Source organism: Tripterygium wilfordii, chromosome 21, assembly GCF_013401445.1.
Source record: "Tripterygium wilfordii isolate XIE 37 chromosome 21, ASM1340144v1, whole genome shotgun sequence".
NCBI classification, from domain to species: Eukaryota; Viridiplantae; Streptophyta; class Magnoliopsida; order Celastrales; family Celastraceae; genus Tripterygium; species Tripterygium wilfordii.
Genome location: NC_052252.1, coordinates 5,662,091 through 5,680,199, shown reverse-complemented (window position 1 = coordinate 5,680,199; position 18,109 = coordinate 5,662,091). Strand labels below are relative to the sequence as shown.

Here is an 18,109-nt window from a genome sequence, read left to right as displayed (position 1 = left end):
CCTAATGTGGTTGGGTATTTTGTTGATGTGATTGGATCAACAAAATATATTGATACAATAGTGTAAATTTGTCGGTTTTTTTTTTGTGTAATAGAGATGAGACTCAATATTGACTTTTGTGTAAAAATGTGAGTGTATTAGTGACAGGACCCACATGAAGAGCAAATATGTAGGCAAACCAATGTCCCCTCCTCTCTTCATGCCACAACAAAAATAAACCATTAAAATCTCATTGTTGTATCCACCAATTCATTCATGCCCCATCAAATGTTACTTTTTGAGCATCCATGCCCCAATATATTGTCATTGTTGTGGTTGTTCTTAGTGACACTTGTTGACCTAAAACCAAGTGTATGCCAAATTATTACATGTCAAATAAGGAAAACAATCAGTCTCTCGGTACGTACAAGCATTTGCAACGTCCTTGTCTGAACCAGAACAAGCACAAGCTAGAATAAGGATGAGCCAAGCTTCAGGTATGTGTTCCAACCAACCGTTACATAGATATGCTGTGCATAGTGTTTGGTGATCCTTTTGAGTTATGTGGCGAGGACTACCCATTGGTAATAAAACCAAAAGAAGTGTAAAATCATAGCTTTCTTTTTTGGATTTAGGGTTGAGAATTTCTATTGAATTCATTTCTTGAATTAAAGCGAATTAATATGCAGGGCGAACTCTTATCAATTAGTGTATCCTTAAAAGCTGTACATTTTTCATTGTGACATTGGGTGCTTTCGCGTTTACAGAGATAACTAAGAGAGGTTACAGTTTCCTCATATGCACTAAACATAATTGCAGAAAACAAACTAGCTAGTATTGATTCCAGATTACAACTTCAAACCCATTTATTGGTTTATATTATATTTGAGTATGATCTTCTCCTACAACATATTCAACAAATCCTGTGTTAGGACCTTAGGCTTAATACAAGAGAGGGTGAATTGTATAAAGTAAGTCTTTTTAAAACTCTTTTTGGTTCCTGTAATTGCTAGACCAGGTCTTCTTTTGAAAACTAATTGATTAAGTCTAGAATTAGAATAGAATTCAACAAACAAGGTGCTAAAATTATTCTAACAGAGAATATTCAAATAATGTTCGCACAATTTGATCAAACAAGTAAGCATAGGAATAGGAGGGCAATGATAGATAATAAAACACAATAAAAAATGTAAAGACTGTAAAAAGTAAGGGTAGAGAGGGTGCAAACGATTTTAGAGTGGTTCAGCCAGAAATGGACCTACTCCACTACTCAAGGCTCCTCCTTGAGATTTGAAAATCCACTATGACAGCTTGCTGATGCAGAGACAAGCCCACCTCTTTACACAGCTGGTTTTGGCTCAAGTACTAGCCACGCTTTTTCAATTATGTATTTTTGATATGGCTAGAGGTTTAGAAACTAAATTTTGAGTGCAAAGAACCTCTAACAAAGAGTAGGATAACAAGAATTGCTTGGAAGCTCGTATGAAGTTTCTTTGTGCTCTTTTAGGTAGCCTTTGAGAAGATTATATAGGACTAGGGTTTCTCTCTTGACCATTTGAATCATGTCCTTGATTGTAGGAGTTGAAATCATCTTAATTTATCTCCATTCCCTTCCTATCATCTTCTTTCCTTTCTTGTATTCAAGGAATCATATTTTCTTTCTTTACTTGTCTTCCAAGAATCTTCTTTCCTTTTCTTCTAGGAAATCATCTTTTATTTACAATTTCTTCTTTGACTTCCAGAAAATATTTCTTTTGATTGCTCAATCACTTCATATCTTCCAATTTGCTTTGATATTGCCATAATCAGTGTTTCCAGCTTTACTGTGATTCTTATTGCCATAATCAGTGTTTCCAGCTTTCACACTTATAAAATCTACACCAATTTCGTGGCCTATTGCTTGAGCCTAGTTAGCAAGTGTTGAAGTCAGCAAAGATCTTCCACATCATGTGCTGTCATAGTAGATTTGTATAGTCCTGAAAGTTGACAGCTTGTAAGCTTATAAGTAAGCTTCATGTCTTTGATAAAAGTTAATCAAAACTATGACTGGAGTATGCAGGGAAGCATTTCACATTATGAAGACATAATAAACTTAATCATATAGCATTAACAACCCTAGAAATTTGATCATAGATACATATTAAGCACAACAAACATAACAAGCATATTTTGTATCAAAACATACCTGAACATCCTGCCCCTGCTTTTTCTCCATGTCCATCAGTTGCCAACTGAGAAACTCCTCCAAAGGCGATTATCATCACCAATAGCACAGCTGTTGAGGCCAAAAGAGGCCAAAAATAGACAAGGATTGCGAGTAACCTCGGGGCAGCATACAAAGACGTGGAAAGTGCCAGTGAAGCAATAATCGCTGTTGCAAAATGATTTCTGTATTGTAAGATCTTCTCTCTGATCTCCATGAGGACACACACACAAACACACCCAGAGAGAGAGAGAGAGAGAGAGAGACCAGAGTTGTTTGTGTTGGAAATAACTGGTTTCATTGATTGTTTTTAAAGATGGGTCTCTTCTTCAACTGCTAATTCAAGATATGAGGAGATTCTTTTTGTTTTCTGTACAATTATACTCCCATATTCGATTATAAAAGTACCCTCCTCTCTATATTCCAATTCTCGTTATCTATACTGCATTTCTGCTGCATATGAACATAAGTTGAGAAGGGCAATGCAGTAACTACAAGAAACCCAAATGGAATTTATTTGTTATATATGCTTTCTCCACCATTTATCATTGTTGTCTTTTAATAGAAGATTAGGACTTGGGGGAGGTTCTTCTTCCTTTTTGTTCTTACATGTGGTTATATGTTTTATGAACAAAACTAGCTAATGGAAGAAGAAAATGAGTGGTCATATTTTGCTTCCATTTTATTCTCCTTATTGATGCCAACTGATTGAAGAAAGAGGAATAACTTTTTGGGAAGATTTTCAGATACCACAAATTTTTTCTTTCCACTTGATATTTCCTGTCCTAATTTTTCCTTTTTAAGGGCATAAAGATGGTTCTTTTTCTGGTCCACCAAGCCGGAACCTTGCTTTATGGGCAGCCGGCCTATGATAATATTGATATGTGCCTTTCTTTCTCATTCTGCTTCACTGGAAGGGAAAGGCCAACGAAATCCCTCTCTTTGCGGTCTGTTCCTTAAAGGAGATGAATTCTATCAGTATCTCTTACAATACCAAACTCTTCTTATGTTATTCCGCCATAAAACCCAGTTGTATTTAGTTGCTGTTGTATTGTTGTGTAATGACTTCGATCATTGTGTATTAGTCGCGTTTCATAGCACCAAAAGAGAAGCACGAAAAGGGAAATGGTGGGTCATGAGGAGCAACAACTTGGAGGAGGAGAAGACCTCTCTCTTGTTCACCCTGACCCTGTTGTGTTAGAGCTCAACTGACTCCAGAACCTACTCAAAGGTTTCATATTTTTCTCATAAACACACACCCTCTACACAAATTGAATTTGTTTCTGCAATGGGTTTTAGAATGTGCAATGATATATTGTTTCTGCAATGTGTTTAATCTTGGTTTGGGCTATGTCTCAATTCCTAGGGAAGTTTTGGTTTAGTGTTACTAAGGAGTTGAGGGCTATAATATGCCCTCATATTTTCTCTCAGTTTGTTAATCAATAACCACCATTGCCTTCATTAAGTCAAAATTTGCTTGCTTTGTTTCCTTAGATTTGAATATGGATGGGAAGATATGAAAAGAAACAAAAAAAAGATTGTACCTACACTTCGCGTGGGGAAAACATCGGACGGGGAAAATGTTACTCTTGCAATTGAAGAAAAAAGTGAACCAATTGCCTTTGTAAGCTCCTGCTTTTTCTTTGGTTCTGCATTTTAACGTACTTTCTTGATAAAATGATCATGATATATGGATTTTGGATTGAATTTAATGCATGCAATGCAGGAAGAGAACAAAATCCTTGAGAAGACCAATCGCCAAAAGGTTTTAGAGGTTGAAGAGCTCACCCAAACCATTCAGGAACTTGAGGAGGCCATTCTTGCTGGTGGGACTGCAGCAAATGTAATTCGAGACTATCGACGACAGATTTCCGAGCAGTAAGCATGCACCATGTTTCACATACCTGATATCCGGCATTCTGTTAAAGAATAGTCATCATCTCTTTACCAATAATGATTAAATTCATACTTCAGGTTGAAAAGAGGACATTGGAGAGGTAGCTTGAAAGGATTAAAGTCTACGCAAACAGAGTAGCACAACTGTTGTGGCTAACGAATGGAATAATGAAAATGACAAGTCATGCCAGTCAGGCTGCGGCTGGAAGAGAGACGGTTGCTGCAGGTATCACTTTCCCAGAAACCTCTTTTAAGAAATATAATTTATTCAGATGTGATTGAAAGACATCATTAGTTACTTCTTCAATTCATCATATGTAGGTAGAGATGCAACGATTGAGAGACAAGCTAGCTATATCAGAGAGAGAACAGCTAAACACATAAGCAAAATTGAAGGTGAAATTCCAATTCTCTTCCAAATTGTTTGTCTAAATCTTTTCTATAACATAAATAAATGGTTAAAGTTCTTTGTTATTCTCAGTTTACTAGAGAAAAGGAAGCCTTATCAGTGAATTGGATGATAACAAGAAGATAAGAAACAGCTCAAACTCCTATAAAAGGTGAACAAACTCCAATGTTCTCTGATACTTTTTTAACATGACAAAAAGGTTATTGAAGATTTGTTGCAATGGAAGATGAAAGCATTCTAATATTAGGCCAAAAGCAAATGGGTCGAAGCCTAACGTGGGGGGTTCCAATGAAGATGGGTCTAAAAGATCGTTCAAAACGGCCCATTTGGTATTTAATTTGTCATGTTTAGCAACTAATGATTAAACCAATCTACCAACACAGAATGATTAACAAGTGGAGACCTGGGTTTTATTAATTTATGAGATTAATATTGTAACAATTCAGGACTCTGTTTTGTAATGGATGGATGATTAAACCAATCTTCCAACCCTATCTATAATTATAAAAGCAGAATAGGCTGTCGTGTTGGGTGGGTTTTGGTCATAATAATATCATACAAAATCTTTATTATTCTTTCGTATTATCAATCCCGTCTTAAGTCTTAACAATATCCTAAGCGCCCCATTCATATTTATTGAAAAATAACCCAAAACACAAAGACTGGCTGACGGGGTGTGGTGTTGTGTTCACATGATTGAGCAGATGGACGAACTTTCTCCACATCTGCTGACGGGATAGCCACCTCCGCCCCAGCTGTCATAAACTGGTGTTCCACAATACCCATCATAAACCCGCGGCGGATATCCATATCCCTGGTAGCACGGCCCACCGCCTCTTCCTCCATAACACTCCACACAACACACCCCAATTGGGAAAGCCGGTGGGTAAACCGGACATGGCTGTGGTACCGGCTGAGGCGGCTTCTCTGGTGGTGGTGGTGCTGGTTTGGGCTTCTCTGGTGGTGGTGGTGCTGGTTTGGGCTTCTCTGGTGGTGGGGGTGCTGGTTTGGGCTTCTCTGGTGGTGGCGGTGTTGGTTTGGGCTTCTCTGGTGGTGGTGGTGCTGGTTTGGGCTTCTCTGGTGGTGGTGGTGCTGGTTTGGGCTTTTCAGGTTTCTTCTCGGGAACAATCTCAATGCATTTGACAGAGTCACCTCCTTTGCAGCAAATCTTCTTTTTGATCTTCTCAGGGCTACAACATACCACCTTGATTGTCACTGTGTTATTCTTCTCATCGTATATCTGGTCTCGAATTTCTCTTGTTCGCAAACAATCCAAACATACATATATATATACACATACAACTCAGCCATTTTCAATTGATTACAATACAGAAAATTGATTAAAGAAGCTCTTTTTAAAACCAAATTCTGATTTTAGAACAGGGAGAGCGACTCACGAGGGATTTTGCAGAGCACTCTCTTGATCTTCTTGTAGCACTTTTCGCATTGAAGATCCACCTTTATCACCATTATTGTGACCTTCAAGAAAAAATAAAAGGCGATATAATTATGACGTACGTGTAGAGAAATATGAACCACAGTTAGAATTGAATAGATGGAATGGAATTTGGAAGCACAGACAGACCTTTGTCTCACCCATGGCTGCGATGGATCTGAAGCACCAGGTAGCTAGGCTAGAAGGAGAGTGATGGTAGCAGCCAGGTATGAAGAAGCTGACAGAGAGAAGAAATTAAAAGTCTTGTAAATGAAGCTGAAATTGGGGGTCTTAAGAAGACGTCAGGGAGCAAGGTGATGATGACACGTGTGAATGAGAGTTGAATTTTCATGATTGTCGGTATATGGATGGTGCTGATTGCTGACTCCATTGCCAACCTTTCCACTTTGCATGTGCTGTCTTTGATTGATCCATCTCACCTTTCCTTAGCTTGGATTCATAAATATTTATTTTATTAGTTAGTCAAGTAAAATTGCATTCTAAGCTACATCAACACCTACTTCTTGCTCCCCACCATTTTTCAATACCCCCTTCCTTTCCTTTTCTTATCTCCCAACAATCAAAAATACTGAAATGACCCATATGATTTATATGAAATAGTGGACAACGCTTTATACCATTTTAATGAACAAATGACACAACCCTTAAAACATATTACAAGTCTACAACCCTAGGTATTTTCTAATATTATATTATATTTTATGCTTAGAGATGCTAAAGAGAACAACTCTTGCAATAATCTATTTTAGTTACTTTTTAATAATGTAGTAATATTTTTGCAACAATGTCATTTTTCATTATTTATTTTAACTAGAGAGAAATATCTAAAAAGTCCCTCTACTTTACAAAACGATTTGATTGTGGTTCATAACCTATTACTTAACATTCAGGGGCTTTGTTGCCCCAAAAAATAATAAATTTCAAAACATTTCGAAATCATGTAAATCACATATTCTCAATTGCATGAAAACTTTTGAACACGTGTCCAAATTTCAATGGTCAAAGACACGTGGCCGTCGAGTTAACAAATAGCAAATTATTCAAAAAAATTCATCTCATTACTTAACTATCACATCATCACAATTATAACAGAAGTTAGCATGAGGCTAATTATTGTAAGTGGAGGGACTTGGATGATCTGAAAAAAAAATAATAAGAGAGCTCGGTCGAACCTTTTAGCAAGGTAGAGGGACTTTTCAATACTTCTCACTTTTTAACTACTTACAATGCAAGTTCTCTTTAGGGCTTCATATTCTAGATTATAATTAAGTGGGGTCCAAATATATATGCGATGGCGATGGTGGAGATTCCCGAAGCATTAAGCAATCTTAGCTTATTAATAGTAACTTATTGATTTTAATTTTGGTAATCAATTCAATTCAATTCTGGTGGTGGCGTGACCCAAGATGGGAATCCAAGGTGAAAACCATGCCTAACTTTCATCCTACCGACACTAAATTTCCCTTTTAGAATTATCAACCGCTCCATGTCTCTTTAATTACCCTCTTTATTCTAACTCTGTAAGCACACACAAGGCATGGAAGTGGGCCTATAATATATAAATGGTAGTACTTTCGACCCCTTGAGGAAAGAAGGAACCGGAACTTGAGAGGAGTTGTGTAGTAATTACTAAATATAATATAATATATATGCTATAATTCCTTAGAGCACCAGCAACAATTCTTGAAAGGTCACCCACTATGCTATTTTACAGGATGGAGGTATACAAAACATCAAAAATTGATTTCTCGTAAGCTCCTCTAAAATAGGAGATGATGATTGTGGAGCGATAGTGGTCTGCTAGATGTAGCAGATCGTTGTAGCTCTGCTGCATGATATTTTATTACTAAATTTTTCATTTTATGTTTTTTAAATCTTTTTGTTATTTAGTTAAAATTTAGACATTTGACTATAATATCTAAAGTCATGAATCACTGTTAAATTAATTATCATATTTACTTCATAGTAATATAAATAATATATATTAAGATGTAAAAAGTAGAAACTATCATTCACTATAAATATATTCCATGAATACTCGATAAGATCACTTTTGAGTTGAGAAGTGAAATCTGCGACAACTTCAAAAGTAAAAATTCTTAGTGTTGCAGTTTTCTTTTGAAGAGAACTAAAGAAGAAAACCCAACCTACCCATTGGATTTCTTGGGTGTTGAAAATATGGCTCGTGTACTTCTATTGCAGATTGAGTGCGAAGAAATAGAGATTCATTTGAAATATCTTTCGAAACATATCATCATTGTAAACTGATGATTCTGCAAAATAATCACTGAAAATGCATTCGTGACCTTGTAGTGGGTTACCATCAATGAACGAACGTTGTCGACGAGAATTGATAAGTGACGTTGATCCTTTTTTACACTCGAGTGGTTTTCTTTCATGATTCAAAATTAAAAGATCTTCAAAGTCATCCTTAGAGAATGAGTTTGAGGATGGATTGTTATAAATTTTTTATATACGCTTAAAAAAAAAAGAATTTATTGTGTAAATATAATATAATGAATAAGAGTTGAGAGAGAGGAGGAAATGAAGTTGAAAATCTCTTGGTATTTTAAAATCAATAATCTACACCAGTTTTTTTTATAGTAAAAGTATGTGATCGTTGGAAAATAACGTTTGTAATTTTGAACTCTTAGAATATGACTGTTGGAGTTTTAATTTGGGTGACCGTTTGAGTCAATTTTTAGACTAAATTGAAAAAAAAAAGAAAATTATCTAGTGATATATATTAAAATGTTTTATCTTTATTTAATAATATTATTATAAATTTCCCGTGTGGGGGCCTGCCCTCGTATTATATTACAAAGCTAATCCCCAATCAATCCAAAAGGGAGAGCAAACTCATGAGAAAACTGATGGGCTTCAGACAACAATGAACAAACTGCAATATAGCCTTTTTAACTGTCCTAATTCTATACTATCCCCCTCAATATGGGTTGCACCATCCTCTTTCTCTCACAACTCCCAATACAACATATGATTTTTACACAAGTCCAGATGAGAAATGGGCTTACAGTATTTGTGGGGACTTTTTGTCAGGCATCTCCACACCAAGTGATTCCATAAACAAGTAATTAACATGCATGTTTTTATCTCGGTTTCTGTTTGATTGTTGGGTTTATGGCATTTTATTTATACTAAGGTTATTTTTGATATATTATTGACTTGCATGTTACATTGATGTAGTTTAATTAGTGGGGTTGAATTTGGAATTATTTTTCTTGAGTTTCTATTTTCTAGCATAGTTGGTATCTAATCTTTCTTTGAAAATGATTGGAGAGGGAACTTCCTGTTGGAAAACAATCAGGAATGAGAGTACATACAATAGTAGATTTAAAGTATTTATTAATACGAAATAAATACAGTAAAAAACAACATAAATACAGTAAAGACAAAATCAAAATACTGACTTGAATTGAAATTGAGGATAGCGTAATGTTATGTCCTATAGCAGAAATTCGACCCTACTCTTATGCTTGTAGTTCGATAAGCGTTTGCCACAAGGATTCAACAATCTGTAGCCAAGAATCGAGCACTTGATTCTTGGTCCTGGCGAATTTACTAGGCGTTTTTTTCTCTCATATCAAAATGTATGTGATGAAGGTTTGAATGTCAGAGTTTCTGATGATACAAAGTCTTATGTCATTCCTTGTATTTATAGAATATCAAACAAGCAGTTTATAAGCAGTTATCACAGAGGAGTTGTGTTGATCAGACACAACTATTCAAACAAAACATAACTGTTCAGATAAAAATAATTGTTTAGATAAAAACAACTGTTCTAAAAATAAACTGTGATTGGATATTTTCTAAGTCAATGAAACCCCAAGGCCCATCTTTTGATATATATATATATATATAGCCATCATATAGCCCAAGCATGGGGCCCAAGCTCATCTATGTATCTTTATCCAATTTAGTAAGTGTGTTAAGACCACACTTATAAACTACTCTTTCTTTCTATACTTTTCCAATGTGAGACTTTCTTATTACTATACAAAATCCTACAATACCCCACATTTGTATAGCAAAAAGAATCATCACAATGTTCTGAATGACCTGGAGAAAAACTGGATTTGATATGCATCAGAACAGGTGTCTTTTGGACTTGAACCTTCCTTAGTGAATACTTGTCGGATTTACTGGTGAGTCAGTGTGTATAGGAGACATTGAACTGTTCACCATATTTAGTAAACCTAGACAACAAGTATCACACATATCAAATATTTACACTTTTCGATTCATACTGTTGTGTTCATTTTGGTCCTGAACAATCTCGGGTTCATAAGAGCTTTAGAGAATTTAGCCATGTCATTCTCACAAATACGACCCCATATTACTCTCATATAGGTGACACTTTTAATAAAAATACCTTGCTATATTCTTTTATCTTTTGTTAGTGTCATTAAGAATTATTAATAATTCACCCTTATCATCACAGGTAGCATATGATTCATATCATAGGAATGACCAGGATTATATGCTCTATTCTTTGAATTTCACCCAACTAGTTTTCCTTGTTGAACCTAGACTTGGAAAACCAATTGCTAGGTTAGGTTTCCGTCAAGTTACTCCTCATTGTATTGGCTTCAAGCCCATTCCCCTCGATAAATATAACACTTGCTCTTTTGATTTCACATAATCAATGGAAATAATGCCACTTGAGAGCATATGTTTTATAGTGTTATGTCGACGTCTTATGTGTCTTGACTTTCCATTATACATATGGCTTTTAGCTCTACCAATAGCCGCCATGCAATCACAATGCACACATGTGGCTGTCACAGCTTGTTGCCATATTGGAATATCTTCCAAAAAATTCTTAAGCCATTCCGCAGTTTTATCTAAGGCTATAAACGTGTGATACACGTTTGCTTTTACGATTTCCTTGATACAACAACCCCTCCAAGTGTAAAGACGTAACCACTTGTGGGTTTTTCCGTATCATTCGAAATCCAATTGGTATCATTATATCCTTCCAAAACTGGAGGATATTTTGTATAATGCAATCCATAGTTTATTGTATATTTTGAGTATCTTAATACTCTAACCAAAACTTCCCAATGAGCCTTTGATGGATTGCTTGTATACCTTGCCAATCTATTTATTGCATAAGCAATATATGGTCTCGTGCAATTCGTAATGTATTGTAGTGTTCCAATGACATGTGAGTATTCCAATTGAGACACACTGTCCCCATTATTTTTCTTTAAATGACGCTTAGGATCATAAGCAGTATTACATGGATTGCTATCGAATTGACCAAATTTCCAAAGAATTGTTTCCACATAATGTGATTGGCTAAGTACATAACCATCATTACTCATTTGAATTCAAATTCCTAAGATAACACCGGCTTTTCCCATATCTTTCATTTTAAAGGTCAAATTCAATATTTTCTTTGTGGAATTTATTACATCTAGGTTTGGTCCAAAGATGAGCATATCATCCATTTATCTACATAAAATTACACAAGAACCATTTTCAAAATTTTTAATATAAATACATTTATCACATTCATTGATCTGAAATCCATGCGATAACATTGTATGATCGAACTTTTCATGCAATTGCTTAGGTGCTTGTTTAACTCCATATAAGGACTTTACAAGTTTACATACCTTTTTCTCTTGCCCTTTTACCACAAAACCTTCATGTTGTGCCATATAAATTTCTTCATCTAATTCACCATTTAAGAATGCAATTTTTACATCCATTTGGTGTATATCCAAATTGTAAACAACCACAATAACAATTAACATCCTTATAGATGTAATTCTAGTTACTGGTAAATATGTATCAAAGAAATCTAGCCCTTGTTTTTGACGGCTACATTTTGCTACTAGTCATGCTTTATATTTCTCAATAGTACCATCAGACTTCAATTTCTTTTTGAAAATCCATTTGTAACCTATTGGTTTGCAACCAGGTGGTAAATCTACTAACTCCCACGTGTTGTTTTGTAAAATGAATTCAGCTTTGCTATTTATTGCCTCTTTCCAATAATAGATTTAGATGAAGTGATTGCTTCTTTATATGTTTGTGGCTCAGCTTCAGCGAGAAAGGTTAAGAAATCAGGTCCAAAGTCTTTTGCAACCTTCACTCTTTTTCCTCTTCTGGGTTCTATCTCTTTTCCTTGGGTAGATGGTGTATTTTCATTTGGTTCCAAATCCTTGTCTTGAACACCAGATGATGAAGCATCATTATTATCATGACTTAAATCATGCATCTTTCTTTTATTTCCATTGAGTATGTCTTTATAAGGAAATATATGTTCAAACCATTCATCATCATTAGACTCAATGATGATATTTATTTGGATATCCGAAATTCCAGATTTAATTATTAAAAATCGATATGCTGCACTATTATTGACATATCCAATAAACACACAATCAATAGTTTTAGGTCTTGCTAAGCAACCCCACACTTTCATAATTTTCAAAGCTGGTGGTTTCTTATTCCATTTTTCGTATGCAGATTGATCACTCTTCTATGGTGGAATTCTATTCAAGATTTTGTTAGTAGTAACTGGGGCTTCACCCCACATGTTTAGTGGTAAACCTGAACTACTAAGCATGGAATTCATCATGTTCTTCAATGTTCTATTTTTGCGTTCAACCACCCCATTTTGTTGAGGAGTGTAAGGTGTTGTCGTTTGATGAATAATTCCATGAGAAGCACAAAATTCTGCAAAGGCATTGAATTCGTATTCTCCATCTCTATCCAATAACAGCAACTGCTGTGGCTACCGAATGGAAGGATGAAAATAACAAATGTGATTGAACGACATCACTAGTTACTTCGTCAATTCATCATCATATGTAGGTTGAGATGCAACGATTGAGAGACAATTAAGCTGGCTATATCAGAGAGATCAACTAAAAGCAGAAGCAAAATTGAAGGTGAAATTCCTATTCTCTTCCAAAAATTTTTTTATCTAAATCTTTTCTTATAACATAAATAAATGGTTAAAGTTTTATGTTATTTTGAGGAAAAATTGAAGGGGAGGCTAATTGATAACAAGAAGATAAGAAACAACATAAACTCCTCTAATATTTAGTTTCTTTACAGCGTACTTTTTTTTTTTTTGTTAACATGACAAAAATCTTATATTCAAGATTTGTCGCAAGGGAAGATGAAAGCAATCTAATACTAGGCCAAAGCAGATGGGCCGACGCCTAACAAGAGGCTCCAATGGAAATGGGTCTAAAAGATCATTCAAAACGGCCCACTTGGTACTTCGATTTTATTAGGGACAATTGGGAGTAAGAGCACTTTGGACAACTTAATTGTAAAAAGGTCATGAACATTTTTAAAATTGTAAAAAAGTACAATTTAAGGGTAATGTGGTCAATTGACTTAAGCTCCTTCTTCTTCTTCTCCCTCCAACTATCTAACTCTAGTGTGTCCTCTCTTTCTCTCATTCTTCTCTACTAAAAGTTATCTCATTCTTTCTCTCATTCTTCTTCTTCTTCTTCTGGTTCTCGATCTGAATTTGTTCTTCGTTGCCTTCTTCTCCGTTTTTGGCCGAGTTTCTCCTCTCTTCATTGCCTTCTTCGTCGTTGCTCAATCTGGACTGCGTCGAGTTGCTCTGCTTCGTTTTTTACAGATCTAGACTATGCTTCGTTGTTCAATATGGGTTGTGCTTCGTTTTTTTGCAGATCTGGACTCTGATTCGTTTTTTGCAGAGATGTATCACTATAGTATCAGTATAGTATCACTATAGTATCATCAGAACCAAAAAACCACTAAAATGATACAATTAAACCAGTATGCATACTTCATCTTCCTAATTACTTTTCTTTTCTTGATTTTCTTTTCTTGGTTACCTCTCTTGTTCGTTTTGGAAAAACATTTATAAGTGCAGAGATGTATCACTATAGTATCACGAACACCAAAAATTCATTAAAATGATATAATTGAACCATAAAGACATGTAATGCAATTAAATTTACATTCTAACATTTATATCATCATTTTATGAGCAAAAGATATAAATTGAACACTAAATTGGATATTCTATTTAAAAGTATCACTATTGTATCACAATTCGTGGAGAGAGAAAATCAAATTTGAGGTTATTTTGGTAAAAGATGATCCCCAGTGTACTTTTTTAAAAGGATGTTTTAGTGATTGCATTTTTTAAAAGGATGTTTTAGTGATTGCACTTTTTTACAATTAAGTATAATCTAGTGTACCAGCCTCCAAAAGTCCCATTTTATTATTATTATTTTTTGAAAAATTTTGTTGATGCATCACAAAAATATTATTTTTACATCAAAAAGTTATAAGTTTATGCACAAAATCATAATAAAAAGATTAAATTATCCTTATTTTTTATACAATATTAAAAATATTGGTATTAAGTTTACACACATTTAACCCACAATTCAATCTTCTATTCCTTATCAATTTCATCGGAACCAGACGTTCTCTTAAATCTCAAACAAAGATTAAGACGATGATCAACGCTACATCCCAACAACTGTACCAGATTTTTGTGATAGACTGTTCTTATGAGAAGAAACAATTCGAGTGGCGTTGCTTATAAAGATGACCCAACAATAATGGCATGGGAGCTGATAAAGAGCCCAGATGCAACTCTGATCTATCAGGCTAATCTATCCAGGTTAGAAAAACTAGCAAGCATAAATACAAACTGATAGAGTGCATAGAAAAAGAAGAAGATTTAGGTGAATGATTTTGATAAATGTAAACGTTTTGGCAGGCTTGGATTACAGATACGACATCCTACTTGAAATCTGTTGATGGAAACCATTTACTACAAGTGGGCCTCGAAGGTTTCTATGGACAGTGATCAGTTGATAAGCAACAATACAACCCAAACTTCCAAGTAGGAACAGATTTCATTGCCAACAATCAGATCGTTGGCATCGATCTCGCAACCGTTCACTCTTACCCAGATCAATGGTGATAATACTAAGAACATTTCCTTCCAACCTTGGTTACATACATGATATTTTCACTGGATATTTGAGCGGGTGTCTGAGCGGACGTTGGATGTGTAGTCAGCGTACACTTCATTAATTATTATTTAGTTATTTTGATTTTAAAATACTTAAGATTGTGGGTAAATATGTCTTTTTGCTTTGTTTATCCTTAGGTTCTCGCGAGGACCTATTTATTTAACAACTTTAGTTGTTAGAGAATAATTATTGATGAAATAGACTAGCGGTACGTCTTTGAAATTATTCTAGCTCTAGGTTTTCTTACTACCTAATGTATTGACGAAGATCGTACCTTCTATCAATTTCCATTCTGCGTTAACAAAAATTCCCTCATGGACAAACTTGTTACGCCTATGCCACATCAGACACATAGTGATTGCCATAATTGCATGATCCCGCTGAGATAAATCCTTCATTATTGTCTACTAGAATTAAGAGAAATTCCCTTTGAACATCACCCCTATCTTCTGTATTTTTTTTATGCTCGCACTAAAGACATCTCTGGCCAATGTATTCCCATAGGGCATGCATAATAGTTTCTTTGGTGTCATGATACATGTTAGGTATGTTAATTGATTTTCTATTTCTCCTCTCTCTTTTGCATTGATTTTATCAATACCAATCAAGTCTTATTCACGCTCTGCTTGCAGGATTTTGAATAAGGGTTTATCAGAATTTAACTTGCCCTTGAACATGGTGTTTCTAACAAAAGTTTAGAAAATACACATTCTACAAGCCCAAGTTCATTTTATATGCTATAAATTTATCCGGAACTAATGTATATGACAAAACCAAGAAGTTTGCGTGTTTATTAACTTAGATTCATGTATTCTACCAACAAATAAAAAAGAGCAAAGTTATTTGATATTTTGACGAAACAAATTAAGAGTAACCTCGTGGACTGCTCTGTTGATTTAAGCAAGTTTGCCTTCTTGTAGAGACCTTTTGTTTTCCCTTTTAGTCTTTGTTAAAGTTATTTATTCTCCGTTATACCACAAGCCCCCTCCTCCCATCAATGAGAGTGATTAGAGATTGTTGAACCAATTAAACGATGGGGGTATCCTACTTTGTTGTCTCTAGTTTTTTTTTTGATAAAGAGGATGGTACCTCAAGATTTTGTTAAAAACCTCATTTATGGCGGAGAAATACCGAGATTACAGATAAAAATACCTTAAAGAAAAAAAGAACAGCAATAACATAAGTAGAAACAAAAGGAACTAAAAACCAAAAGACAACTTCCAAAGAGCAAGCAAAGACCGAGGAAAGAGAGTGTATCTCAAAACCATGCAACGAACTCTAAAACTCGATTAACCCCTTATTGTTGTATCTAGTTAATACTTTTTTCTAAACTTTGTTGCATCGCATGGGTCCAAGTCCTAGTTTATTAGAAAGAAAAACGATAAAAGTAGACAGAAACTAGAAAGTGAAATAAGAAAGAAAGGAAAAGCACCAAAGAACAGGTAGAATTGATTATTGGAGACTATTTGATAGCTTCCTTGCTCATTGCATGTGTGATGGGTTTATGCAAGGGATTGGGATCCCGTTTGGTAGAGGAATTCTTGTGTTTACCAATTGTGATAATGTAAAATAAAAAGAAGACGGTTTAGTTCGAGGAAAACTAGACCTCCAAAAACTTAAAGTCCTGTTATAATTCTTGATAACTTCATTCCCATCCACAAGAAATTAAATACAAACATAGAGAAGAGGTTGAGTTGCCAACAATCGTGACCACCACCACTCCTTCAAACTAGGAAAACAATACATAATGCGATAACTGTCTAAATTATTTACAACGTGTGCAACAGGCACCCATGATAACTGAAAATAAAAACTAGATAATAACTTACACATCGCCAACGCAACACATACGGTAACACCACCCACTCCTAGTATTGCATGATCACAATACTCCTTCATGGGACACCACGTGCGTCCCTAACCCTATTATAAAAACATAATAAGCCAATTATCCTTGATTACACATCAAACCTTAATTTGTCATGTTTAGCAACTAATGATAACAACCTCCGCACCAGCTGTCATAAACCGGTGTTCCATAACACCCTTCATAAAACCGCGGCGGATATCCATATCCATATCCGTGGTAGCACCGCCAACAGCCTCGTCCTCCACAACACCCAGGACAACACACCCCAATTGGTAAACCTGCTACCGGTGGTGGGTTACACGAACATGGCTGTGGTTTCTTCTCAGGCTCTTTGGGTTTTTCAGGCTGCTTGGGCTTCTCAGGTTCCTTCTTCTTCTTCTCGGGAACTATCTCAATGTCTTTGACAGAGTTACCTCCTTTGCAGCATATCTTCTTTTTGATCTTCTCAGGACTACAACCAACCACCTTGATTGTCACTGTGTTTTTCTTCTCATCGTATACCTGGTCTCGAATTTCTTTTGCTCGCAAAACAAAATCGCAAACAATCCAAACATATACATACATATATATATATATAGACACATAACTCAGTCATTTTCAATTGATTTCGATACAGAAAATTGATTAAAGTGACTCTTTTTAAAAAACAAATTATAATTTTAGAACAGAGAGAGAGACTCACCAGGGAATTTGCAGAGCACTTTTTTGATCTTCTTGTAGCACTTTTCGCATTGAAGATCCACCTTTATCACCATTGTTGTAACCTTTAAGAAAAATAAAAGGCGATATAATTATGACGTACGTGTAGACTGTAGAGCAATATCAAACACAATTAGAATTGAATAGATAGATTGGAAATATTAGAGTTTTCAACGTAATTCACATCAACAATATAATATTCTCCGTTTTGAATTTATCGATTCTCGTGGATACATCGGACACGTATGGCTTTGTCCTCCCTGGAACCACTATCCCAATAATGTTCTCGTAGAAACACGTTTAACTGTGAAGTTACTATGGAATATAGTTCATCTCCTCCAAAAATGCGTTTTGGATGATAAAAGACTGAATATATCTATATATCTTAACAGGAAACATGCACATACATTTGGCTCAGCCATGGCCGCGGTGGATTTGAAGCACCAGGTCGGGTAGCTAGAAGGAGAGTGATTGTAGCTGCCAGGTATGAAGAAAGTGATCAGAGAGAAGAAATTGAAGAGTCTTGCATGTTCATCAAGTTGATATTGGTGGTCTTAAAAAGACGTGATAGAGCAAGGTGATGATGACA

At 35.3% G+C, this 18,109-nt stretch overlaps 4 protein-coding genes across 11 annotated transcripts in view; 1 reads left to right on the top strand and 3 right to left on the bottom strand.

Annotated features, from left to right (window-relative positions):
- The window catches only part of LOC119990185 (microtubule-associated protein 70-5-like), a 19,089-nt gene extending 14,366 nt beyond the window's left edge, over positions 1 to 4,723 (top strand). For 2 of the 6 annotated variants that reach the window (XR_005465958.1, XR_005465957.1), the window contains 2 exons: positions 4,157 to 4,304; positions 4,400 to 4,723. Coding sequence is in view for 1 of the 6 variants with exons in the window: in XM_038836053.1 (XP_038691981.1) it covers positions 3,699 to 3,806; positions 3,909 to 4,060; positions 4,157 to 4,217 (321 nt within the window). In the remaining 5 variants the exon portion in view is untranslated. Of the gene's footprint in view, positions 1 to 3,148; positions 3,414 to 3,692; positions 4,061 to 4,156 lie in introns of those variants that run through there. The other 4 variants (XR_005465960.1, XM_038836053.1, XR_005465956.1 and 1 more) reach the window with 4 other exon arrangements.
- Positions 1 to 18,109, bottom strand: part of LOC119990183 (protein PYRICULARIA ORYZAE RESISTANCE 21-like) — an 18,948-nt gene extending 839 nt beyond the window's left edge. Inside the window, exons 1-3 of one of the 2 annotated variants that reach the window (XM_038836051.1) lie at positions 17,928 to 18,109; positions 17,504 to 17,585; positions 16,959 to 17,336 (exon numbers count right to left, since the gene is read on the bottom strand). In XM_038836051.1, coding sequence (XP_038691979.1) covers positions 16,959 to 17,336; positions 17,504 to 17,585; positions 17,928 to 17,942 — 475 coding nt within the window. In that variant the 5' untranslated portion in view covers positions 17,943 to 18,109. Of the gene's footprint in view, positions 1 to 16,572; positions 17,337 to 17,503; positions 17,586 to 17,927 lie in introns of those variants that run through there. The other variant, XM_038836050.1, reaches the window with a different exon arrangement.
- Positions 1,184 to 2,963, bottom strand: LOC119990184. Its single transcript, XM_038836052.1, has 2 exons — positions 2,165 to 2,963; positions 1,184 to 1,955 (listed from the first exon to the last, which is right to left on the bottom strand). Exons 1-2 carry the CDS (start codon positions 2,481 to 2,483, stop codon positions 1,906 to 1,908), a joined length of 369 nt encoding a protein of 122 aa, XP_038691980.1. The 5' UTR covers positions 2,484 to 2,963; the 3' UTR covers positions 1,184 to 1,905.
- LOC119990180 (sulfated surface glycoprotein 185-like) lies at positions 5,024 to 6,222 on the bottom strand. Of its 2 annotated transcripts, XM_038836044.1 has the most exons (3): positions 6,073 to 6,222; positions 5,885 to 5,966; positions 5,024 to 5,741 (listed from the first exon to the last, which is right to left on the bottom strand). In XM_038836044.1, the coding sequence occupies exons 1-3, from the start codon at positions 6,085 to 6,087 to the stop codon at positions 5,176 to 5,178; spliced, it is 663 nt and encodes a 220-aa protein (XP_038691972.1). In that variant the 5' UTR covers positions 6,088 to 6,222; the 3' UTR covers positions 5,024 to 5,175. The 2 variants fall into 2 exon arrangements, with proteins under 2 accessions (XP_038691972.1, XP_038691973.1); XM_038836045.1 differs by lacking the exon at positions 6,073 to 6,222 and having other exon boundaries at positions 5,024 to 5,677; positions 5,885 to 5,949.

Coding starts and splice junctions, on each gene's coding strand:
- LOC119990180 (XM_038836044.1), bottom strand. Junction 5,742..5,884: donor AGTGCTCTGCAAAATCCCTC/GTGAGTCGCTCT, acceptor TGCGAACAAGAG/AAATTCGAGACCAGATATAC.
- LOC119990184 (XM_038836052.1), bottom strand. CDS start 2,483: ATGAAACCAGTTATTTCCAACACAAACAACTCTGGTCTCTCTCTCTCT. Junction 1,956..2,164: donor AGCAGGGGCAGGATGTTCAG/GTATGTTTTGAT, acceptor GTCAACTTTCAG/GACTATACAAATCTACTATG.